This window comes from Dreissena polymorpha, chromosome 7 (assembly GCF_020536995.1).
Source record: "Dreissena polymorpha isolate Duluth1 chromosome 7, UMN_Dpol_1.0, whole genome shotgun sequence".
Classification (NCBI taxonomy): Eukaryota; Metazoa; Mollusca; class Bivalvia; order Myida; family Dreissenidae; genus Dreissena; species Dreissena polymorpha.
Genome location: NC_068361.1, coordinates 109655174 through 109682147, shown reverse-complemented (window position 1 = coordinate 109682147; position 26974 = coordinate 109655174). Strand labels below are relative to the sequence as shown.

The 26974-nt window shown below is 34.4% G+C and overlaps 1 protein-coding gene across 1 annotated transcript; it reads left to right on the top strand.

Moving 5' to 3' along the window:
- LOC127838417 (procathepsin L-like) lies at positions 1–7467 on the top strand. Its single transcript, XM_052366177.1, has 9 exons — positions 1–101; positions 266–441; positions 1155–1260; positions 1874–2026; positions 2915–3041; positions 3570–3667; positions 5082–5227; positions 5509–5628; positions 6230–7467. Exons 2-9 carry the CDS (start codon positions 269–271, stop codon positions 6327–6329), a joined length of 1023 nt encoding a protein of 340 aa, XP_052222137.1. The 5' UTR covers positions 1–101; positions 266–268; the 3' UTR covers positions 6330–7467.
- Positions 7468–26974: the final 19507 nt, after the last annotated feature.

Below are 26974 nucleotides of genomic sequence, written 5' to 3'. Positions count from 1 at the left end.
TTTTAATTAAAAAGATACAGACCCGGATCTGCTCGTATATAAATCTCTGAGCCGAAATTATTAGAGCATTATTCTGGATACGTGTCATTGTGCATACGAACGTAAGTACAATAAAGAAACATAGTTGCGAATGAGCTTGGGGATTATATAAAAAATTAAATACTTTAATAATAATGCAATTATGTATATCCAAATAACTCAATCAATACTACAATAGTGAATCATGCTACAATCTAAACTGAAACATTTACTTTGTATAACAAAGGTGATGCAAGTTTTTATTGTCGCCTCGATATGTCTTGCTGGCGCCTGTGCAATGATGTCTTGGGAAATTCCCGATGATGTCATGAGCCATGTGACTGACGAGATGGATTTAGATTGGATAGAATACAAGAAGGCGCACAACAAGACATACGAATCCGCTAAGGAGGAGGTTGTCAGGTAAACATCGTTTTCATAGAACCTTTTATTTAGATTGATAATAAATAGCTTTTGGTTACCGAAGTTCTGAAATATTAACAAAATTCGTTATGAGACTGATTGAATACTTTTGAGTTTTGTTTTACATCCAAAACAGTATGACAGACAGCTTTTGAGCACGTATTCGTGTTTATCAGTAACTTTTTATTCTACTTATTAATCGAAACTCGAACGATAAAACTAATCCATGATATGTATTTATTTTAAATGATATTGGCTAATATATGTTTGTCAGAAATATGCTCATGTTGTACCCTCGGATACTATAAAGTAGTTATTTCAAGTGTGCTATGTTTCCCGATGTATGTTTTAAAATTATACGTATATTTCAATGAAACCGTTGCATAGCTAAGCGTTGGTTGTGTAACGGAATATTCAATGGATTACCCAAACTAAAAAATATTCAAGTATGATGTAAGGTGCATTGTTAGGTTTGGTCATAAAACTAACAGGGTTTGACAAAAAACAACAAAAAAAAGATTAACAGAAACAGGCAAGCGAAAATATGCGAACTTAAGCATTTGATCAGTTGTGAGAACTGTTTTATTTTTTTCCATTTTTCAAAAGAAACACGCTAACGCTATTTCTGTCAAGCTGTACGTTATGTAAATTATGATTTTGGTAATCAAACATTCTTCCAATTTAGTTTCTACGTTTTCTATGTAACTCAATAGACGGCTTTACTGGAAGGACACTTTGCGGTTCATTCGAGACCACAACCTGCGCTATGACAGGGGAGAGGTGACGTACACAGTAGGAGAGAATCAGTTCGCAGACATGGTAGGATAATATAAGTATTTAAGTTGGATATTTATTATAAAAGAGAGTTCTACTCTACATATGTATTTTTGTTATATACCTTTATCGATTTCTCCCAAATTTTGTTTTCAAAATTACCCGTTTTTGACTAGCGTTGTATATTTACATTTCCAAACGCCTTGTCGAGTGATTACCTCCCCTGGCGGGTAGACAGTAGATATTGAATAAGCATTTAAAATTCTCCCATATCTGGGCAGTTGTCTTATTGCATTTTTCCTATCAAATTAACAAGTGAAATTTTCTACGTAGTAGTAGTAGTAGTAGTTGTAGTAGTAGTAGTAGTAGTAGTAGTAGTAGTAGTAGTGGTAGTAGTAGTAGTAGTAGTAGTAGTAGTAGTAGTAGTAAATGGTTTCATTAGCAAGACTGGGTCGAGCAGAATCACTTAGATAAGGACAAGTATTGACTATTTTCAATTGGTTATGACATTAATGATTAAAAGAAGCTTCTTACTTATCTAAGAAATAATGATATATGTCATATGTAGATGAAAGCTGATTTTCTCTATAAGCGAACAAACGCATACCTTACCAACTGTTGTTTGAACAGCAGTTTTATTTCCGGTTTACCCCGCAAGGCGGAAGACGAGTTCGAGAAGACAATGCTCCGGGATCTCATCGTGCCCGAGGAGGGAGCGGAAGTCTACCCGGAAGCTCTGACAGAACCAGACCCTAATGCCTCTCCAATAGATTGGAGACAGAAAGGGGTGGTGACACCCGTCAAAAATCAGGTATCTTTCAAGTGACCCATTATGGATTGATCCATATCAATGCCGTAATTTTTGTGTTAGTGTCTATGTGTTATGATGATTTGGTTCTTAAAATATGCTAACCACTATTTTTATCAGAGTGTAATGATATAAATGGCTTTCCAAAACGAAATGGAACAAACTAGTTTTTAAGGACACAATAGTGCTATTTTGTAGTTCTTATGTTCTGTTATGCAATAGCATTCATCGGCGATGCTGATTGGTCAGGAATTAATGTTTTGTTGCACGAATGCACATGCATGTATAATCTCCATTTCAGATGCATTTTATTGTACTAGAAAAATATTATTTGGCAGAGGCTAGCACAAAATGCATTGAAAGTCAAAATGTTAACAAAAGAAGAAGAACAATTCAAATGTATTGTACTTTTTTAAGATTTTGTATAAACGTTTGAAAAAAGAGATACACTTAATAAGTCAATCATGTTTCATTTCCCAGCAAACGAAAAAAAAATCATTTATATGTTATATTTATTACCGCTTATTTCGGAATGACTAGTGTGGCTTTTGAAATGTTAATTTCAATGTTTACTTTTTATTCAGCTGCGTTGTTATTCTATAATTATATCGTTTGATCCGAATGGTGTTTGCTTGTCATTTCAGATATATGCCATAAAATCCGGCCCTTACGTTTTTATTTCAGAATTGTCATTTCATGAGTATAGCAGAAACATTTCTTTACTACCTGTCGCTATTGTATAACTAGTTGTTAACAAAATTACGCTAATTGTAGTAATTGTGCTGTAAGTGAAGTCCTCAGTCATTTTATGTTGCCATACCACGTTGTTTCTGTTCTTTATTTTTCATGTACATATTTTTTTTAGTTTCTATAAAGATGATGTCATTTCAGGGCGGTTGTGGCTCGTGCTGGGCATTCTCCGCCCTTGGTTCACTGGAGGCGATTATATTTAAAAAAAGTGGGAAGACAACCGATTTGTCCGAGCAGGATCTCGTGGACTGTACAAAGGGAGGATACGGTACTATATAGAAGGGCTGAATGACAGGTTTAAAACCCCTTTGTATAACAGAAATAGATTATTATAACCCTCCGTGATGTCCTCGACCCCCGAATGCTTATTTTCGATGACAATAGAACATATTGAACGTGAACAAACCAAAACCCACCCTACCAAATAGTATGGCAGAGGGACGTATGGATCAGATTGTCCGTTAGGATGGATACCCTTTAGTTAAATGTCATTCTTATAGGTCCATTGTCAACAGCTTTCTTTCTCTGTTTTTGTTGTACAAATTTAAAAAAAAATCTTTAATGATTTTCTTACTTTAGAGCATAAATCTCATTTACTTGTAATTTTGCCACAAACCTTCGGTTTCGATTTTGTGCAAGATTATATTAACATTCTAAATTGTTAGATAATTTGCAAGTGCTTATGGATACTATTGATTTGTCAACATTAAATATCATTTCGCAAAGTCAGTGTCATTTAAGCCAACTAAGCGTGAGGTGATTAACATATGGTGTAACGTTTCGTGTTTATATCTAGGCAACTACGGCTGCAGAGGAGGCTGGATGACCAACGCATTCAACTACATCCGTCGTAGGGGAGTTAGTACCGAGAAGTGTTATCCGTATTCTGGTCAAGTACGTGTTTGGGATGTTTTTACTCAATAATTGTTCAGACCATTACACGGTTCCAATACTTGCTGAGATATTTTAGACAGCGTTTATTGTATTTAGAAAGTCAGAGATCAGAACTTGCTGAAAATACTTTACGAAGCAAGTCTCAAAATAAAACCTAATATTTGGTAAGACTAGCCAATTAAAACTTGCAACCATATTTTCTTTTCAATTTTTTGTAATAATATTTCATGCCATCGCCATTTTGAACATTGTTGTGTATGCTTTGTACATGTTTGTCAGTCAAATGATCGGTATGTCTGTAAGCCAATGCACGATATATGAAAACGCCTTTGATAAGTATGCTCATTTAAGTTGGTAAACTGGGGCTACAGAGTTAAATATGATGAACACTGATTTCTTAGTACATTATTAGAGTGTAATGTGTATGAAAATGGAGCTTTAGAATAAATTTTGGGTGAGGGGGCATACACATACATGTATTGATGGATGTTAAAAATTGTGTCTATTTTTTATTCATAACCTTGTTTCATAAAAGTTATTATTCACATTCAAAAAAAAGAGCATACATTTCGATTCTTCGAGTAAATACAAAACATTGCCCGCAGAAACAAAGTAAATAGAGGATATATATATGATAAAATAAAAAAAAGGAACATGGCTGTCTCATTTTTAGCAATCGATCAAAGGCAATTGTGACGTGCTAATGTAAACAAAGTAAAGGTTATAGGTTCTGCATAGGTTGCCATCCTTACAAAAACTGTCATGGTTTGCGTAATAGTTGTTTTAATCGTAATATTTTATCATTTTCTAATCTTCCTTACTGTTGTGTATTTAGATAATGTCTCTACGCAACGCCTAGCGCAGCATCGCTAGGACCTCAAGTTTTATATAACTGCATGTTGACCTCTGATCTTGGTTAGTTAGTTGTTAGGCATCGATTGCTTCTATCGTTGAATGACAATAAAGTAGCCTGTGAAATTATATGCGTTACACTTCGTTTGTTTACCCAAACACAACACTTACATTCAATAAAAGTTTAAGGTTAAATTATAAAATATTAAATGTTTTGATGTTATGGTATGATACTGTTTACACCACTGGGGAATATTTTAAAGCAATGTTTCTCACACTTTTATCCGCAAGAATCCCGTGTATGATACTAAAGTGTAAACGCGCATCAGTCAGAACTGACCCACGCAAAATGTGTGTCCCCCATATGTATGTCATATTAAGTGGTTTTATTTCATAAGAGCTATATGGGCTGTATTGGTTCAAGCCGATTGATCAGACTACTACCAACCTTAATAATAAATTTAATGGCCAATAAATAATACTGAACCTAAATTTTATGCAATAAGTTTAACACCTGATTTATGGGAAAGAAATAAGTCCTACGTTAATTTTCATTGTGTAGGACGGCAGATGTAGGTACCGAAGACGCATTGGTGCCTCCATTCGAGGGTACCGGAACGTTGGAAAGTCCGAGCATTCCCTGGCCAGTGCCTTATCTCGTGTAGGACCAATCGCAGTGGCCGCTGACTGCAGCGATCGAGGCTTCTCGTGAGCATCATATCAGCACTAGAACTGTTCAAAACTGTATTGGGGAAACGTCTGTAACATGCTCGCCTGTTCACTCTATGCTTTTCAATTGGCTAAGTCTGTCAAAATGCTAGTTTCGTATTGGCCATAATATTGCGTTCAAAAAATCGTATAATGTCAGAAAACGGGGTTGTGTTGTATTGTGTTCTAAAAGGTTGTAATCATGATGATGTGGCCTCAGATGACCTTGATTTTAATATTTAAGATAATTTATAAATTATCAGCAATACATCCGTCTGCAGGTTATTCAAGTGCGGGATTTATTACAACCCGAACTGTCAAGCGAACCGTCCAAATCATGCCATGGTTCTTGTTGGGTACGTGTACAGCACAGCTGGAAACTACTGGATCATTAAAAACAGGTACGTAAAGATAATTAGGAATTATATATGTTATCCCTATCTTCTCGCTAGCTCAGCGATAACTTCATTTTGCATATTTTTAATGATCGTCTTATATGCAAGTATAAGTAACTTTATTAATGCTGTGACCAATTTATTAAAATGAATCATTTTTATATAAATGATTTTAAGTTGTATTGCTGGATGAAAGCATTGATTGCTCGTTTAGATTCATGGTTACCGCCGTCTTCGCATAATTCCTGTGTCCAGTCACCTCTACAACTTGGTAGATAAATAAAGATAAATAATTGTTTGTGTCCATTGAGCCTCCAAATAGAGTTTTTGAAGATATCTTTTATTATGGCACATATGTATGAAAATGTTCATCGACCTCGAAAAAATGCGTTTCCATAGTATATTCAATTGTATTAAGTTTAACATATGTGTTTATTACGAGATATTTGTATTTCGAAATTCATTAATAGTATGAAACGTATAGCTGATTTGCTCATACGTGTAGTCTTGGAATGTAAGCTGAATACATATTTATATATGAACAATAAATGGAGTTATAAATTGATTTCTGCTATGTGACGACAAAAGTCTTCTGAATTCATTTCAGTTGGGGAACCACGTGGGGTGACAAGGGATACGTCTACATGGCCAAGGACAAGGGCGACAACTGTGGGCTGAGAAACTTTGCAAGCTACCCGACACTATAAATGGTCGAGTCAGCTACAACAAGCTATAAACTGTACATTCATATATAGTCCGTTTTCTTCTCAACTATCATTTTTTTATGACGAATTTTGTTTATCTGGTGAAACATTCATTATGTAATGTATGTTATATAAGCATGGTTTCCTACAATCAGTATTATTTTCCTGCCTGTTACTGCACGGCGAACAACGAGTGGTAATACGCTCGTCACACTAATAAAACTGTCGCGGGTTCAAGTATCAAGTACCAATATTAAAACTTGTTTAATGGAACAATGGACTATTATTAATTGTGTTTGTCTTTTCTATAAAACTTTTAAAAAAATGTAATTATATGGTTTGTTTTTTTTACTTTTCTGTACGTGTAAGATTTACCAATAAAAACTATTACTACAAACGTAACCATTATTTTAGTTTACGTCGGTCACATCCGCTGCTGTAAATCTACCATTTTTACATAATAAGCATAATGATGAATATTCATTTTTTATAATATTTAATTGTTATTAAATGTTTGAAACTTATTTATGTTTCGTTACGAAACAAAACCATTCGCTGAAAAGCAAACTGCTTTCTATTCAAAGCATTTGGCCAGTGCAACCGACGAATTATGTGACAAGGAATGAACATGCCATTTTTGTCTATCAATCACCTTTGACACGGGAGAGTGCTTCGACGAGTACAATTGTCAAAATTAGCCAGTCAACCACAGTGGAATAAAGCGTTCTTTGACAGTTAAAATAAAAATGACTATCGGCTACGCGAATAAAACAGTCAACTAAGCTATAAGTACACTCCCAGCAATTTCACTCTATAAATATGCACTTTATTTTGTTTTGCTTCCATAACCAACGTGGACATTTTAAAGAAGTACCCTATTGTATATTCATATACACAAGGGAAACACACCATGGTATAAACAAAAGCAAAACATTCGTCCACAAAAGCAAAATTATACAAAATTGTATAACACCAGCCAAGGCATTTAAAATAGTTGTTTTAGTTATTGTGGAAAGCTCCTAACTAAATTGGACAGTTGTATCTCTAATAGATATATTTAAAGAATATAGAGTAATTTTCGTTAAGTGGCAATAATGCGTTGCGGTATAATAATCATATGTATTAAAATGTTTTATGCAAATGTGTGTTAGTTCATTATTGCGGACAGTTCATTACGTAATTTGAGCGTCAAAACTATTATATTATGGCATTGTGTTTTCCTGTTTACATATCAGAGAACAAGATTAAATACCCTGATGTATCCAGTGAGGCGATGCTTAGTAGACTTTTAACTGTGTGTATTTTTTATCTGCAAATAAATAACAAAGATGGCTTTTCCCCGAAAAAAGCAGCATAATAACCATGCATCTAAATGGATCAGCATTTATCAACGTTATTTCGCAATGAGATTTACATAAACAGGCCTGTGATGATGTTTATCATATAAATAAGTATTTTTACAACATGGATAGTTTTTTATGCCTTTATAAAGATAAGTGAAATTGCGCTTAAAATAAAAATAAACGCTTAAATATAAATGTATATAACTGGTAATCTCCGCTTTGTAAGATAATATTCAATATTTATAATCAAAACTTCTTATTAAATGCGTTTACACGCATCATCATTATGTGAATGATGAAGCAATATACTTTTGATATTTTCACGCAGGGGAACAAAATGTCTTTGAAGATATCTTTGGATCGCTTACATGTCTACTAAGTCATGGCTTGTTTCGAACCCAGGAGCTTGATCTGATTACTCGTTATAGAGGGCTACAATATGATGACACAAACCAAATAGTTTATAAATATATGTGCTTGGTTGGTTTTGAGAAGTTGGTATAGTTTATTATTCTTCAAAAGTAAAATTAGAAGTCTCCATTCCCACACCCAAAGGACAAGATTGGAACACACTTGGTAGATGACCGCTATAAGATGTAATTATCCATATATAACACCTCGTTTTACAATGTTCTTATTTAGAAAATATGTTTAATATGTTTGACTCGATTTACCACAAGGTAAGGATGAGTTCAAGACTCCTATTTGAATGTACATACACAGTATTAAAGCTCCTTGACTAGTGGTTTCAAAAAGTATGTGTTTACGCAAGCAAGCTAAATCAGTCTATATCACTCAATCGACACTTGGTGCATGACAAGCTATGAACCCAGATGCATGATCTAAACACATTTTGAACAATACTATAACGTGTATCGCGATATTGTGTGACCGTTTTAAATGTAACCGCGTGCTGAATGTCCATTTTTTATTTTCTTGGTCACTCCCCTATTTCGACCTGGGTTAGAAATTTACTGTTCCGTTATCGGATGAAAATGTGTAAAACAATGTAAATAAAAAAGGTGCTTGCCGTAGCTATTCAAGGAAAACTGTAACGAGTTTTCTTTCATAACATATTGTTATTATTATACGTTGTATTGTTTTGCAATATGACCATATAAAAAAAACTCCATGGTGTCAATATTGAAATCAGGTTCAGGCTCCCTCGTGTCAGATATAAGCACATGAAGAATTTTGTCTCGTGTTGATTTGAATACGTATGGTTGGTTAAGAACTATAGTCATGCCTAATATTTTATTTTTAATAGCGATTTTTACAAGAACGAGACTTGTTTGGGCTTCATCGCATAATAAAACCAGAAAAGTAGTTATGCGAAACAAATCGGTATTTTAACAACGGCATACTTATGTTTCTTATTTAATATTTTTAGCGAGCTTTACTATTGATACTTGTTTGACCTTAATCGGACTATTAAAGCCTTTTAATAAGACGTACCGTTTTGGTGAAGCTATGTTTTGATTCCCCACAAAGAGCCATATGTTTGATTCAAACTTGAGCACAGAATCGATCGTGTTGCAGAAGCTGGAATTCCCTGACCCGACTGGGTCAATCAGGACGATGCGATTATCTTATATATAGCAATGCTTAGGTTTAATCGAGTGAACCTCTAGCATGAGCTCCCTGCCCAACTGGATCGTTAGAAAAAAAAATGAAATAAGTGTTAGTAATAATTTGATCATTGAATGCGTTATTTGTAAGTATACTATTAATCAAGGGAATAAATGCATCTCCGATAATCAAGTATGGTTTCACCTTTCAGATATTCAGTGAACGCACATATCTTGTTCCATTCCGGTACATGCCGCCATTCCTGATAGGTTTGCTCAGATTGTTCAACTGCATATGGAGTTGTGGATTTAATACTAGACATGACAAAAAACAGCAAATTCGCGATTATAATATTTCAGGTGAAACAAATAAACACGTTTTTTTTTCTGTATTATTTTCATCACCCTGATTATATAAAGAATGATGATCCGAGCATGTTGCGTACCTTCTGGATATTCAACACCTCATGCAAAGGATGATGCAACTTCTTTTCCCAGGACGTAACGAAATTCCGGAGATCTTACGCCTCTTCCGGGGATGTAAAGATAATTGATATGCTTTTCAATTGTCCAATTTTGACGACAGTCGTAGCCAATCTTTCTGTGAAAATTATGTAAAAAACATACATGTAAAAGTATGTCATTTGCTTTGCATGCATCCTCCTTCCTTTTTATTATTGTCCTCACTGCCTCCTTACTTCCGCCGCAATCTCCTGATTGCGATGCCCCTCTTCATTGAATTATTCTCTAAGGCCAATATAAACAGCAGTGCATCATTTAAGTTTAAAAACGTATCCATACGTTTATGGTCAGTTTAAAACACTTCTCAATAGTAACGGATTTACGATTTACGAACATGTAATGAACTGTAATTAGAGCTACAAAATAATATAAGGTCTTCAAATTTGTATTAAACACCTGTTTACATTATTTCTATATTGTACTTTTCAATATGTGTTTACCCACTTAAATTGCATGTATTTATTTAAATAGTTGTTTAAATATCGATAGGAAACAGTCAGGAGGTTTCGGAGAAAATAAGGAGGCAGTGAACAAAAGGGACTCTTCATGGCTTCCACGCACAAGTCATACAATTTTTAATTATTTGTATACAGTTTTACAATTTAAATCTGCCATTACAGCATGTGTCTATCCGTATGTAGTACATGCCCCGAATTCTCGAATATGCCTTAGTCTATTGCATTAGTATTAACTTAAGTTTTTTTTTCAAATTATTGAAGAAACATTTGAAAGTAAAAATTTGTCAAGCTTTAAATAAAAACAAGATGTAAAATGAACGATACAAAGACAAAATTTAATTACACGATCATCAATGTTGATATCGTAAAACAACTCAATCAAATATTTCCCTTAATCCAGCTTTTGAAAACCCACATAAATAATGTTTGAGAAAGCTGTTAAGGTATTTAATTGTAGAGCTAACTAACGTTCGAAAACATATGTGTTCAAAGTGGAATAACTGCTTGTCTATGTTCCAGAGCCTTTGGTTAAGTTGTTTCCCGCCAGTCTATTTTATTACATATGAATGCGTTTTAAATCACGATTGCTTCAACACGTCGTCATCATCAGAGATTGGTACATACATGACAGCTAAACATCCTCTGAAAGGATTGACCAGCAAAGTTGTTTCATCCTCGGAAGAGGCGTACTGTCACCGGAAAAAGTGAAACGTAGGAGAATTTTATCACCGAAAGTAGTGTATCATCGCCGAAAGGGGCGTACCAGCACCATTAATGGCAAAATATCGGCGGAAAAAGCGTTATAGTTCAGGGAGGGGTTTGACAAAACCGGAAGAGCTTAACACCCTTGAAAGAAGCGTATCATCCTGCTGAAGGGGCGAATAATTATCGGACGTTTCCGGGAGTAGCTTAACGTCACCTTAATCGGTTAAATATCACCAGAAATGGCGTTACTTTCGCGAAAGGGGCGTACCATAGTAGGAATTGGCGTAATATGTCCTTAGTAGATATGTAGATATAAGGTAGGTAGGTAGGTAGGTACAAAGCGATAATAATATATTTAACATATAACATGCACTTAAAAAGTGGATGTACTTATACTGCCACATAGTTCTTAATGTTAAGGGAAATTAAAACAAAACATTATTTAGCACAACCCTTTTTCCATTACCGGATACACAGCATATTTTAAGTTACATAATAATCATGTTCCTTTTATGAATATCGTTCCAGTTTGATATTTCACACATCGTGTAGTTGGTACCAAAGTAAAAACTTCAATTGAAATAACCCACCCCTGCTATTGATGGTACCAGTAAATAAGTTCATATCATATCCGCTACTTCCACCAATCGCGGGTCCATAACTTGTATATGAATATATACTGAGTGTGGCATTTGAAACAGCACATATCTGGAATGTATCTTTATCGGAGTACTTCAGTTGGAACAAGTGTATAATCTCGTGTAGCACCAATGCCAGCCACCAAGCTTGCAGAAGTGTAGCCACCAAATACGGATCCCTGCTCAATGTTCACCACGAGGCTGTCCTGTGGAGCCCTGGTAGTCACATTTCTCGTTGAACTTCTGTGCTGTACAAGCATTCTTTGTCGCACTGTATAGCAGGATAAACTGTTTGTCCCGGACCGATCCGCTGTTCTATTTGCGTCTTATCTGAATCTTTCAACTGACCTGTCATTCGGAGAGCAAAACAAAAACAAAATGTAGCCTCGTTGGCGTTTTTGTGTCAAAGCATAATATTATGCATATATACGCAACAATTCTCCATACAATTTAGTGTAAAAATTACATATTATTTGTGTCTAACGTAATAAAACGTGGTATAAATGAGCATGTGTCGTATTATTTTAAACTAGACATACTATGTGTGAAAATATACATATACATATGAAAAATATATATCTTCGGTCTGAAATTCTTACTCCTATATGTTAGTCATATATTTCATTATTTGCGATTGCAGTGGACTATATTTAGCAGATTTTTTAAAGTTCTGTGTACAAATAAATATAAAAATCAAAACGTATTTCAAATATATTCAATGAATAAAAAAAAAGTAAATGTTCTACATTTCATAGACTCTCAAACAATGTATGTTTATGTTTTACGGTGGCTTGATGCGCGTTTAAAGATGTATCGGAATGCGTTTATTTAAAAAAATATAATCGAGTTTTAATGAAAACAAACGTGCACATATCAATAAAATTATGGGTTTTAGTCTTGTATCGCGATACCTTTCATATAAGGCAGTAAATAAAAAGATATGGCGCAACAGTTAATATCACTTCTATATTTCTAAATAAAAAGCGAATATATTTTCCTTCTATCTTAAGCAATTTGCTAATTGAAATTTGTACATAGGTCAAACTGTTTTGCCATAACTTATAAAACGCTGATAAAAAACAAATTTAAAATGAAGTTCAGGAGATATGCCACTGGATTTTCGGCGAAATAAGTTTTATTTTTTCTAAATTGGTGTGAGGTTTTTTATACATAACTCATTTTGTATGGAAAAAATAGCCAATGATTGATAAGGCAATCGACAAAGCGTCAATAATTCCTACTGTATTTTACCTTCTGTCATAAAGGGTTAAGATGTATCTTGCAACTTATAACAGTTACTTTTAAGTTTATTTATCACCACAACGAGCGTCACATCGTGCTGTAACATCAGATGCAATTATGTTGTCTACTGATCGCTACTTTATCACATACATGGGCGATTTAGGACAATACGATACTGAATTCACCATCTTTTATAGCAATTTTACGGATTCACCGTCAATTGTATACACGTGTATACACACTATGTCTTTTTAAAATAGCATATCCTAAAATGTATATACAATATTTCGTGATATGCATGCCTGAAAACAAGAAGAACTAGAACAAATTGCGCGGCAGAGGCCGACGCATATCTCCACGCCGCAAAGATGTTATAATGAATTGCAATTTTGGTCGGCAAGGTCGAGATTGACCGTGTTGTCATAAGAGATGTTCAGTATTAATTTGAAATCAATTGGTGAATAAATGAAGAAGTTATATTAAAACAGAAAAAAAAATATGTACGCAGTGCCCCAGATAAGCTGCGTATATGCGTCTTTCACCCTATTAAAATGTTTAAAAACGCAAAGAAATACAATATCATGCGTATTGAAAACGCAACCAATTTGACTTTTACGCACATTCCTAAAATTCGATGCGTACGATACCATTACTTCAATTAAAAAATTCTTTGCTCATTTTCGGTATATCCTCTTTGCAATTATTATCTTAATGCGACGTCACTTTTATTCAGCAAGCGTCTGCATAAAGGAGCAGGAAAACAATCAAAGTTATTCAAACGCTCTGCGGACTAGATTTCATAGTTAATTACAGCATCTGACCAAATTATTAACGACAAACATGCTTTTTCAATCTGATTTAATCTGTCGCTCATTGTGCATGTATTTTGTAAAGCGTCTGTACTTTCAGTTTCTACAACGATGCGAAATAAAAATGCCGAAGAGAGGTCGAAAGACGCCCGCGATTGTTGCGCCAAAATATCAATCGATCGCAAACTTTTTGAACCAAGAAAGCAAGAGCCATTAAGTGACAAATCATTCGTGTTATTGATTTTTTAAGTTTGATGTTTATATTATGCACAGTTTAAAGAACTAAAGATGTTATGAAACATCAGTTTATGACAGTTAATTATAACAGTTTAAAGTTTTATTGAATCAATTAAAGTGTGCAGCTTCAACAGAAGTAATCTGAATCTGAATGGATACGTTGAAGTGACCTAAAAGATTGGCTTTTATTCAACGGGGAAAGCAGCAAAGATTTTAAGGTACGAATTTTTATAACTCATTTCACCCTATTTCAAGACTGAAATCACCCTATTTTTTTAAATCGATGGGTGAAAACCCTATTTCCCAAATAATTATCTGGGGCACTGTGTACGTAAAAAAAATTGGGTACGAAAAACAATTTGGGTACGAAAAAATTTGTGTACGAAAAAATTATACCAAAAAAAATTTGGGTTCGAAAAGAAATGTGGGAACGAAACAAAATTTGGTTACGAAAAAATTTTGGTACGAAAAAAATTTTTGGTACGAAACAAAATTTGGGTACGAAACAAAATTTGGATATGAAAAATATGAGCATATGTGCGACGGTGCACTATTTGGAATTTTGATCTGACCCCTGGGTCAAAAGTTATTATCATGTGCGTCGCGTGTTGTTAGTAAAATGAGTCTGTTTACCCATTTTACCCATTTATCTACCCATAACTGTTCAGATGAAATATCATTTTCTTAGTTATTATATGAGCTTATTGTACTATAGAAAACAAAACCAATTATCACGAAATGTAACAAGAATTCTGATAACCCGTTTAGGCAGTGCAGAATACGGGGTTCTAATCAGCACGGTAACGAGCTTGTTTATTAATTATGACTTTCTTTCATCAAGCGTTCACAGCATTAGCTAAACAGAGTATCTTTGAAATACGCTGATTCATATTTTCTTTAATAAAAAATTGACTCTACAATATACTTCCACTGTTTTTGCATTGCTTGTTTAACATCGATATGATTACAATATATGTTTTATATTTGAAACTTGGTCTATGTACACATATTGAGCTTATCGAAATATAGAAACTCGTTTTTTATTGAAAATGAATCAAAATGAAAATTCAAATGATTGAAATTATATATATATATAGTATTTATTTAAATCGAAACAATTTATTATGATTTATAACATATCCCAATCCTAATATTACACCCGAATGAATGTGTAAAGGAAAATCTTGACGACAGCGTGACCAGTGTAGTATTTACCATGTATTCAACAACAAAAAATGTAAATTAAGTAGTTAAAATTGAAACAAATATTTAACTCATATGTGTCATTTTTCCAAAATACCATTTTCATTATTTGAAATAAATTGAGCATTGTCTGTTTGCATTTTATTAATTGACTGATACATTTACTATGCATGCCACAAATAAATAGGGCGAAATAAAATACATTGTTCTAATTAAGGACGGCTCTGATATACGGTTAACTCATGTAGAACAAAATGTAACATGAATTGTGTATCTTTTGTGTTCGTATAGCACTAATTAACTTAAAAACCTATATGGTATGGACTAATTCCTTATATTTATAAGTTGTTATTATTTCTAAGAAAATTCTTACCAATTACACAATATAGGTTAAGTCACAAAATACGTATTCATGTTATCTATCCCTATGTGAAACATGTATCATGTCCGAAGAGCCATGTTTTTTTTATCTTTAATAAATATTTCCGACAAAGCAATTATTTGATTTTGATAAAACATTTGTCCTATGAACCGTTCTGTTATATTTATTTATTTATTTATTTCATCTTAACATAGCATTTGTTAAATTTCAGCGTTTGAGGAATACAAATGCAATATTAATTTTGAATAATAAAGTTATTTCGTAATTCAGTTATCCTACGGTGAACCAGTTCGCGGTAGGTTCACCAATGATGGCGTCAGGTAGTTTGGAGAATTCACAAAGAGGCGTCCATATAATATTAATAGCAGTTCAATACTATAGCTTACAAAGTTTCAACCAGAAAATGTATTGAACATAACGTTTCAGAGACTATGACGCTTACTGACGATCATTCCAAGTGCATTGATGAGTGGCTAAAGACAGTGTGACATTTTTACCGTTCGTTTGTGTTCGATATTGCATATGTACACGAAACAAGCACGTTGTTACGTAGCTAAATGATGCTAAAGTGTCGTGTGTATATATTTTGGTAAGCAAGTTACATGATACGTTTTGGTTTCCGGTATGATGTTGTGCCTTCGATTATGAAATCAACCTGATATAAAAAAAAAAGAGTGGTAAGTACCAAACCAAAGAGAGTGCACGTCGAAGATATTGGTGAACAACATGCCTAACACCAGTGCAGAAGAATTGAATGGCAAGAAGCTCGGAAAATAGCCAGCTTCAAGTACTTGGAAGAAACCCTGTCCAAGGATGAAACCAGAACTACTGAGTTCCGAATAAGAATTCCCATTATCAGACTGAACAGGTTATGGATAAGGAGCTCCATCAGCTTTCACAGCAAGTACATGCTCTAGTTTCGTAAAGCTCAAAGTCTCCATACATCTGTATGGATGTCAGACCTTGACCTTTTCACGCAGACACAGCACGCTGGATACAGGCTTTGTAACAAATTGTGTCTCCGAAGACCGCTCCGCATCCCTTGCATGGAACACACGGCAAATTTATACGACCGGAACTTGAGAGCAGCACTTGTTGGCCCTAAAAAGACCATCCTGGCAACCGTTTAACGACGAAAACTTGCTTGTTTGCGACACGTTACCATGCATAACTCGCTGTAAAAGAATTTGTTTCATGGCAAGCTAGAGGAACGTCGCCGTTTAGGCCGTGTGAAGAAAAGCTTTATAACGCGAACGAGTGGACATCCCTCCCCATGGATTAGCTAATCCCATCAGCAAAACTATACCTGACTGGCGGATGATCTCTGTGTCACCTATCCTCATTTCCACTAATAAGCCCAGTTTTCAGTCATCAGCTATTCAGTTACACGTTTCTGTCATGACCTTGCGCTTTTTCATCAGATTGGAGTTTGCTGATGTTTTTATCAGCTTGATAACGTGTTGTACTATCCTTTCTCCCCAGTGTTCGATAGAAAGCCATGAAGCCCTGCTTTTCATGAATAACACATCTTCATGAAGTGATTGAAAGCCATTATAAAAATGGTCTCAGCGCTTCCATCGACATCAACGCATACATCTATTATTTTTATGTTATTTTTAAAATAGTTTTTTGCATTGTAATTCGTCTTTGTACTCCCTTATGTTGATTTGTCATGGGAATGTGTGATTCGAATGTACATTTGCTCAAGTTGTTCTATTGGCCTCTTCTCCTGGTGATTTACCTATTACTTCAGGAAAAGGTACTTGACTTCTAGGGAATCTACTTTTTATGACAACTCGTGTACTTTACTTTCTACCAACGTTTATCCTTCACAAGTCTTGCTTTAATACCTGCCATGACCCATTTCAAACATTCCTCTATCTCCACTTTTTTACAATTGATCTCCTATAAATTCCATAATGTATGAAGATCCAGAGAGTCAGCGATGAATAGCGTCAATGTAGGACATGACAAGCAAAACAATACACTGTATACACAGTTTTATATGTAAAGCGAGTATTTGCAATTTCGATGTCAATATTGCTTTCTCGCAATCTTAAACAAATATGGGCAAATGAACAAGGAATGTTATATCAAATAAATAAATAAATAAATGATATGTTAATTGCACCCTAAATCAACTAGTGTTTTCTTCAATGTCAAGTGTAACAACCAAATGTACGCCGATACTGACGCAATCACTCGAATTTGTTGTCGACCTCAACGTATGGACGAAACTGCACAGATAATAGTATTGTTCACATTAAGTACTTTTCTTCGGTTAAGCACAAACTAATTTGCAAATAAATAAAATTCAACTTTTGTGTATTCTCTGGTACAACTTATTTTGTGCTTTTATTCAAGTTTTGTATCCAAAAAAGAACTAATACTGTATACAATCGCTTTTAACTCGTAAACGGGTAAATGCATTCTGTAAAATTAGAATAAACATTATATTTGAGAGCAGTATATTTATGCTAGGTCTTTCTTATTTATATCTGATGTAATCTAGTGTAACACAAGTGTTCACCGATTCTCCAGGAGAAATACAGTCTTTATGCTTTTGTTTTGAACTCATACGTACAATCGGGAATAACTTTGAACAAACCACCGCAATTTGAGCGAACAGTTGCTTCTCTTTTATCACCGAAGCAAGTGGTTTTGACATTGATTTACTACACAATTCAATACATGTTGCGTAAACGGGTATAAATATGATGTTATTGCTGAATTAAAATGTGTTAATTTATATAAATAATTTTCGTGAACGCGTTTAAAAACAAATTGCACGTTGTAGCTTACGTGTACAGGATAGTTGAATTCTATGCACAATCAAATGGCATCTGACGACGCATACCGCGGACCGCACAAGCGGACGCAGAGCTGGGAGGGATTACATGCTAAATCTGAGCCATCCGTGAGCTTTGCTGAGCTATAATGAAAAATAAATTCGTGTATTTGAATTGTTTTTTACCATTTGTTATATCCTTGCAAATGGACATTTTTAATTGCTTTATCCACTTACTTACCTATCAATCATTAAACAAACAGTATCTCATAAGGTCATTTCGCTTTATAGATTTTGCTATTAGTGCATTTTACAGTTTTGACTTTAGTCCATATTGGCAGATATGATAAGAAATATCTTAAAATGACATCATGTAGGAACATATTCATCCACTAATAAGTTCACCCTGTTTCTCGTCTATGTGTCGTGGTTTTTGCTCGTCTATTTAAAATAGATGTATGATGACTGCAGACTGCACAGATTTTCTGGACGACACGTTACACACATGCTGTAAACCCCCTTTTCACAGAGCACGGCTCAAATACATTTTGCCATTAAAGTAAAACTTTCTCTGTTGCCAATAAGTTATAAATCAGATAAAAAAGTTTGGCACTTAAACCTTAAAGGGGCTTTTTCACGTTTGGGTAAATTGACAAAATTGAAAAAAGTTGTTTCAGATTCGCAAATTTTCGTTTAAGTTATGATATTTGTGAGGAAACAGTAATACTGAACATTTACCATGCTCTAAAATAGCTATTATATGCATCTTTTGACGATTTAAAAACCTGAAAATTATAAAGCGTTGCAACGCGAAACGAATTAATAATTTGGAGAGTTCTGTTGTTGTCGTTATATTCTGTGAAACTATACGAGGATTGGTAATATAAAGTATAAAATGCATCTGACATTGTATAAGGAACGATGGTCGAGAGGTTTAATTGGGAGACTTTACTCCAGGACTCCAGGGGTCTGTGGTTTGAGCCCTGCGGAGGGTTACCTTTTTTTTGCTTTTTTAAATTTTATTCTTGATTTTTTACTGGAGAATTTAAGATCAAATGTTTACATTTATCAATATAAAGAATTTAATGACAAACTTCAAAACATGCCAAATTCTGTGAAAAGGCCCCTTTAAATGCTAATGCAATTTATCTTAATTGAATCAAAGAAGCTACCAAAAGGTTCAGCGACAATTCAGAATATCCTAAAATGTTAACGCACCACTTCATAATGTGCCCCGTTCAAATCAGATTTCAAATGATTAATATTTTCATTAAAACAACTACGCATTTATTTAAGTAGAACAAGTGTAAATAAAGCGATACAATCTCAAAACGTCAAGAGGCAAATATGTCTTTATTGTACAGAGGTTATTTGTCACAACTTTAGGACGAAATCGTATAAGGTTGAGAGCCTCTTTGAATGAACAACTACATTTGATTTCAAACCATCGAGAAACACTAGATAACTGCTGAATGCATTCACAGATTGGCCAAACACTGTTCACATGTAACTGTAATAATCGGGTTATTAAATGCAACTGCTACAATAAATTGTAATATAAAATTTATAATTGTGTTTTTAAAGAAAACCAGGATATGCTTATAAAACCGGACAGTCAGCCCATCATTGATTGATCGATTGATTTCTTTATTAATTTATTTATTGATTTATTCATTGATTGGTTGATTGATTGATACTTTAATTACGTCATTGATTGATTAATTGATTAATTGATTGATTTTTTGATTTTTTTAGCTAAGTTTAAACATATTGAGGTTTGCTCGATCGCATTTTAAAGTACTTACTACGTATTTGGAACGCTTTCGTTTCCGTTGCCTGGGACAAGAACAGTATTTGGTGTCTATGGGGGAGATCTTAAGAACGCTCCCACAGTGGGTATCGAACTCGTGAAATCCCGGTCGTTAGGTGGACACAATATCCACTACGCTACGGCGAACCGATTGATTGACATCCTGTGTTACACATAAGACATACTGAATTAAATAAAGACATGCTTACTTACATAAAAGGCAACTTTACTTACATAGAAGACAAGCTCACTTACATAAAAGACATGCTGACTAACATAGAAGACCTCCTGACTTACATAGAGGATATACTGACTTACACAAAACATACTGAGATACAAAGACAATATACTGACTTACATAGAGAACATACTGACTAACATATATAACATACTGATTTACATAGAGAACATACAGACTAACATAGAAACATACTGACTTAAATAGAGAACATAATGACTAACATTGAGAACATCCTGACTTGCATAGAGAACATACTAACTTGCATAGAGAACATACTTATTTGCATAGAGAACATACTGACTTGCATAGAAGGCATCCTGACTTGCATAGAGAACATACTAACTTTCATAGAGAACATACTAACTTGCATAGAGAACATACTAACTTGCATAGTGAACATACTGACTTATATAGAGAACATACAGACTTAAATAGAGAACATCCTGACTTACATAGAGGACATACTGACTTACATATCGAACAAACTGACTAACATAGAAGACATCCTGTCTTGCATAGAGAACATCCTGACTTAAATAGAGAACATACTAACTTGAATAGAGAACATCCTGACTTACATAGAAGACATACTGACTTCCAAAGGAAACATCCTGAGTTACATAGCGAACATCTTGACTAACATAGAGAACATCTTAACTTGCATAGAGAACATCCTGACTTACATAGAGAACAATCTATCTGACTTGCATAGGGAATATCCTGACTTAAATAGAGAAAATTCTGACTTGCATAGAGAACATCCTGACTTACATAGAGAACATACTGACTTGAATAGAGAACATCCTGACTTATATAGAAGACATACTGACTTAAATAGAGAACATCCTGATTTACATAGAGAACATCTTGACTAACATAGAGAACATCTTGACTTGCAAAGAGAACATCCTGACTTACATAGAGAACAATCCGACTTACATAGAGAATATCCTGACTTACATAGAGAACATTCTGACTTACATAGAGAACATCCTGACTTACATAGAGAACATCCTGACTTACATAGAGAACATCATGACTTACATAGAGAACATTCTGACTTACATAGAGAACATCCTGACTTACATAGAGAACATTCCGACTTACTTAGATAACATACTGACTCTCATAGAGACGTACTGACTTACATAGAGAACATCCTGACTTACATAGAGAACATTCTTACTTACATAGAGAACATCCTGACTTACATAGAGAACATTCTGTCTTACAAAGAGGACATACTAACTTACCTAGAGGACGTTCTGACTTACATAGAGAACATCTCGACTTACATAGAAAACATTCTGACTTACAAAGAGAACATTCTGACTTGCATAGAGAACATCCTGACTTAAATAGAGAACATACTGACTTGAGTAGAGAACATCCTGACTTACATAGAAGACATACTGACTTACATAGAGAACATCCTGACTTACATAGAGAACATACTGATTTACATAGAGAACATCCTGACTTATATAAAGAACATTCTGACTTACATAGAGAACATCCTGACTTACATTGAGAACATACTGACTTTCACAGAGATCATACTGACTTACATTGAGAACATCCTGACGAACATGAAGTTAAATAATAAACATCTTAACTGACATGGATGACATGCTTACTTACATAGAAGACATCCTGACTTATATTGAAGTCAAACTGACTCATTTAAGTGTTTGCTTGAGTCGAATAACGAATTTTTTCGCTATAATATATTTACTTTTTTTCGAAACATTAATAATTACATATGGTTACACAATGATATGTTTGAAACCGACTTTTCAAATTGCCAATTAATACGTGATCGAAGCTGGTGCGCTTGCTGAATATAAATAAAAACTAAGTTGAATCAATAGAACATATCCTTTTAAGGAGTTTGTATTGCTGATGTATTCGATATAAAAAGTATTTGCATTATTACCTTAAAAGGATGTGGTTGGACAGCTAGGATTGTTGACAATAGACCTTTAAAGCCATGTAAGATAACAGAATTACCGAAGTGGTTCAACAACTCTAATCTATGCCACTAGCCACGGGTGTGTCATTCATGATTGATCGTGGAAATACAATGACATACTGTATGGATGGTTTTTACTAATCACTAGCCAAATTCAAGAAAACCTGACGCCAGATGATTGTATCAATAGTTCATTATTGGCAAAATGTAAACTATTAATGTGTTTGGCAGATATGTTCAATTAATATAAAATCATCAATCGAGGACTTTCTACAATCATAGTCGACAGGACCATTTACCGAGTACTGAACACAAGCATAGTCGTCACGACCACCGAACGAATACTGTCCACAAGGATAGTGGACGCGACCATCAACAGAATCAACAAGCATCGTTGAGACGACCTTCAACCGAGTTCTATCAACAATCATATTGGACATGACCATTTACCGAGTACTGTCCACAAGCATAGTCGACAGGACCATTAAACGAGTACTGTCCTCAAGAAAAGTGGAAATGACCTTGTACTGTTCTCAAGTTTAGTCGACACGATCAGCTACCGAGTACTGCCCATAAGCATAGTGGACAAGACCATTCACCGAGTACTGTCCACAAGCATAGGTGACACGTCCATCTACCGATTACTGTCCACATGCATATTGGACACGACAATCTACCGAGTACTGCCCACAAGCATAGTGAACAGGACTATATACCGATTACTGTCCACGAGCATTGTTGACACGACCATCAACCATCACTTTCCACAAGCATAGTCGACACGATCATCTACAGAGTACTGTCCAATAGCATAGTCGTCACGACCATTTATGGAGTATGTTTTACCAATAAAGAGTGCAATTTAAAAAACTGTATTCCCTTGCCTGATGGCTATTAAAACGAGTCCGTCTTTTTGAAACTGTTTATTCCGAATAAGAGCCTTGCATTCATGTTTTTGAAAGCGATTGTGACGAATCACAGCCTTGCTTTCATGTTTTTGAAAGCGATTTTGACGAATCACAGCCTTGCTTTGAAAACGAATGGAGATCATTCGGAAACCCAAGTTTAGGTATTTAGCAGTCATTGATTTTTCATGTAAATACAGTTGTATTGGTTGTAAATAGAGAATTCATGGTTGCTGACTTATATCATGCAATTCTAATTCAGCGCGGGGAAAACTAGGCTTACTGAGCCTTTTGCACTTCATATCAGAAGAGTATTTTAGTATTTTAATCGTATCGGATGTTACATTTATATGTATTTAGTCTTAGACAATGAAAAGTGTCGTTCACATTTTAAGAAATGAAAAAACTAACTTGTCAAATTCGATTCACTTTATAATGTTTTATTCAAATCGGTCTCATTTCTTTTCATTTGAAAATTGAAATAACTTTATTGACACCATCCACAAATTTGTGTAAGCATGGATATCGCTTTCGTACTAAAAAACTACCATAAAAGTACACACATTTTATTACAGTCGATCACTGCTTTAACAACGCTATTAATTTAATATTTTAGATTACTATGTGTCGTTTGTTTACCTACAATGTAAGCTAAAAAGTAACGAATGTTAATGAATCTTTGATTATCTTTTATCTGGGCGGTTGCTTTGATGGATCTTTAACATTAAGATTATATCACTTGAAAAACGTTTTGAATTGAATTCGGGTTAGACTCAATGTGTGTTTAAGAATGGAACATACCCATATAGGTAAATGTATTTTGATTTACAAATATACCAGCGGGGAACCAATGCGTCTTTTTTTATTAATATCTGATTACGTTCAATTACGTTCAACTCATGTCCTCAGGTAATCGCAAAAGTTTTGGATACATTAAGATGAACATGATATGTTCCATTTCGCTGCGTTTATTAATGTCATTTCACACTCAACACATATACATTTGTTTTCATATTTTCCAATTCACATAAGTCATACAAAGTACATTTGCATTTTCGATGTACTTATAATAAAAGAAAACACAATCTTAATACTACTTATTATCATTATTATTACTATTATTATTATTATTATTATTATTATTATATTATTAGTAGTAGTATTATTATTATTATTATTATTATTGTTATTTTTATTATTATTATTATTATTATTATAATTATTATTATTATTATTTTTATTACATGTATACGCAAAGCAACTCGGTCATTTAAGCTTAAAAAGTGAATTAGTCCCTTTTATTGTGAATTGTCGTCCATAAGCTTAATACTGTTGTAAATGAAATCAGTATTACATTAAGTAATTGTTACGTGGTGGTCTTAACTAATGAGACGCCGATTTGGCATGTGTGTGTTTGAATTTATTTTCTTCGATTTTGTAAATCAAACTATATTTCGATTGATAGGTTGATATTGGCGCTTCTTCGCATGTGTTGACTCGTACTCTCTTAATACGTATTATTATATTAATTCATAAACTAGTTATAACTTAAAACGACTAATAAAAGTGGCCACCACGTGTCATCAATCTCGTTCAGTTAACACAACTAAATAAGTAGTAACCATGAGCCGGTTATCTCGTCATGACGACTTAACTCGTTTACCTTAACGTTTGTAAGTCACGAATGTACGGTTTATTATAAAATGAGGGTATGTTTTTTTTGCCTATTACCACTGATTACTGTACACATGTACAGTGTATTATGAAATAAATGTACTTTCTTTTTGGCCGATTACCACTGATAACTGTAAACATGTACAGTGTATTATGAAATAAATGTACTTGTTTTTTTTTGCCTGTTACCACGGATTTCCGTATATACAATTTGTAACATACTCAATTCATTGTTTATATGAACCCATATACTCTAACACATACTGTATTAATGTCTTAATTTTCGCGTGTGTAAGAATGTCTAATACTGTGTATCACGAAGAGATGTATTATGCTTAAGTTAATAAATTATTTGTGTGTTTTTTCTGATCTGTCAAGCCAGGAAGCAGTGTATTTTAAAGTTGTAGTCTAATCGCACTATAATAAGTAACGGGAACTATGCTCGTTGCATAAACAACTTCCCTACGTTGGAAAAATATTTTTTTTTAAGAATCTGTCATTTTATACTATTTACACATCGAAAAGCGAAACTCCTAAATGGAACGTATATTTTGTTAGCCTGCATTAGTGACAAGCTATTTCACGGCGACCTATCTTAGATGCAACGTAGCAATAAAGCTAATACCTTGCGTACATATATTTTAACAAAATCATTGATCGAATCCCGGGGACATACAGTTTTAAGCAAATAACGTTCACGCTTTTCAACATCTGTTTAGGTTAGCCTACTTTAATGACAAGCTCATTCACGGGAACCCAAGTACGGTACGTTATCACTTTCGTGCTGTAATGTTATCAGCATCTTACTGTCGAGTTATCGCGTTATTGTTATCGTGATGTCTTGTTATCGTTGTCGTATTGTCGCGTTGCAGTCACCGTACTGTCGTGTTATCAGCACGGTAGGTAGGTAGGCCGTATCGGCTTGCGGTTACCATGCAAATAGAACATTTTTCTCACCACGGATGTACTTTTCTCAACATCTACATACATGAAAAGATACCATTTCAATATATGGTCTACTAAAAGAATTGTTAATTTAATGTGAACACAATTGATCGAACGTGGACATCTTAACGTGCCCACATTCACTCTTTTAAGCGCATACATGAACATCATAACGTAAGCACGAACGCGCAGCTAGAAGTGATCAGTGATTAAAACTCAAATAATGTTTTAACAAATTTCCAGACGATCGTTTAATTGATTTGAGGGATATGTATAAGAGAATCAGAAAGCACTAAGACGTGTTCGTTTTTTAGTTAAACTGTGGATCAAACAAACACAGTGATATATAAATAGCAAAGACATGACGAAAACCGGGGGTTGTTTAGAACACATTTATAAACACAATACAGCTGTTGTTAAACCTGGTGCTTGCTATAGTCAATTTCATTATTTGCTGAAACATCAAAATGGCGATGGAATGAAATGCTGAAAACGCTATGCCTTGAAGTGACATGTTTGTAGATGGAATATGAGTCGGTTCAAGTTAAAACTGTACACATCCGTCACAGGTCAAATGGGTTTTCAGTGAATCAGTTAATCTATGTCATCTGCAGTTAATGTTTAAATCAAAAGTTAAATACCCTATATCCAAAATAAATGACTTTTGGTGCGTAAAAGTGTGCTCTGATAGTTTCGTAAGTGATTCGGAACTGACGACCGCACTGCGTTTATCAGTTATCTTTGCAATTTTACAATTATTGCCGCTATTGTTAATGTAAATAGAGAAAGGGTGTGATTGTCGTTTGCCGCAAGTAACCTATAAACATGTGTATACATTGTATACAGTGCTCTGTAAGTCTGAACCACTAGATGCGGAGCTTGGTATATAATATACAGTGCGCTGTAAGTCTGAACCACTAGAGACGGAGCTTGGTATATTGTATACAGTGCGCTGTAAGTCTGAACCACTAGAGACGGAGCTTGGTATATTGTATACAGTGCGCTGTAAGTCTGAACCACTAGAGACGGAGCTTGGTATATTGTATACAGTGCGCTGTAAGTCTGAACCACTAGAGACGGAGCTTGGTATATTGTATACAGTGCGCTGTAAGTCTGAACCACTAGAGGCGGAGCTTGGTCATAGCGCAAAGGCAATCAAGATCGCAGTCACATTACTTGAACCTGTGAATTGTGGCCATAAGGCTC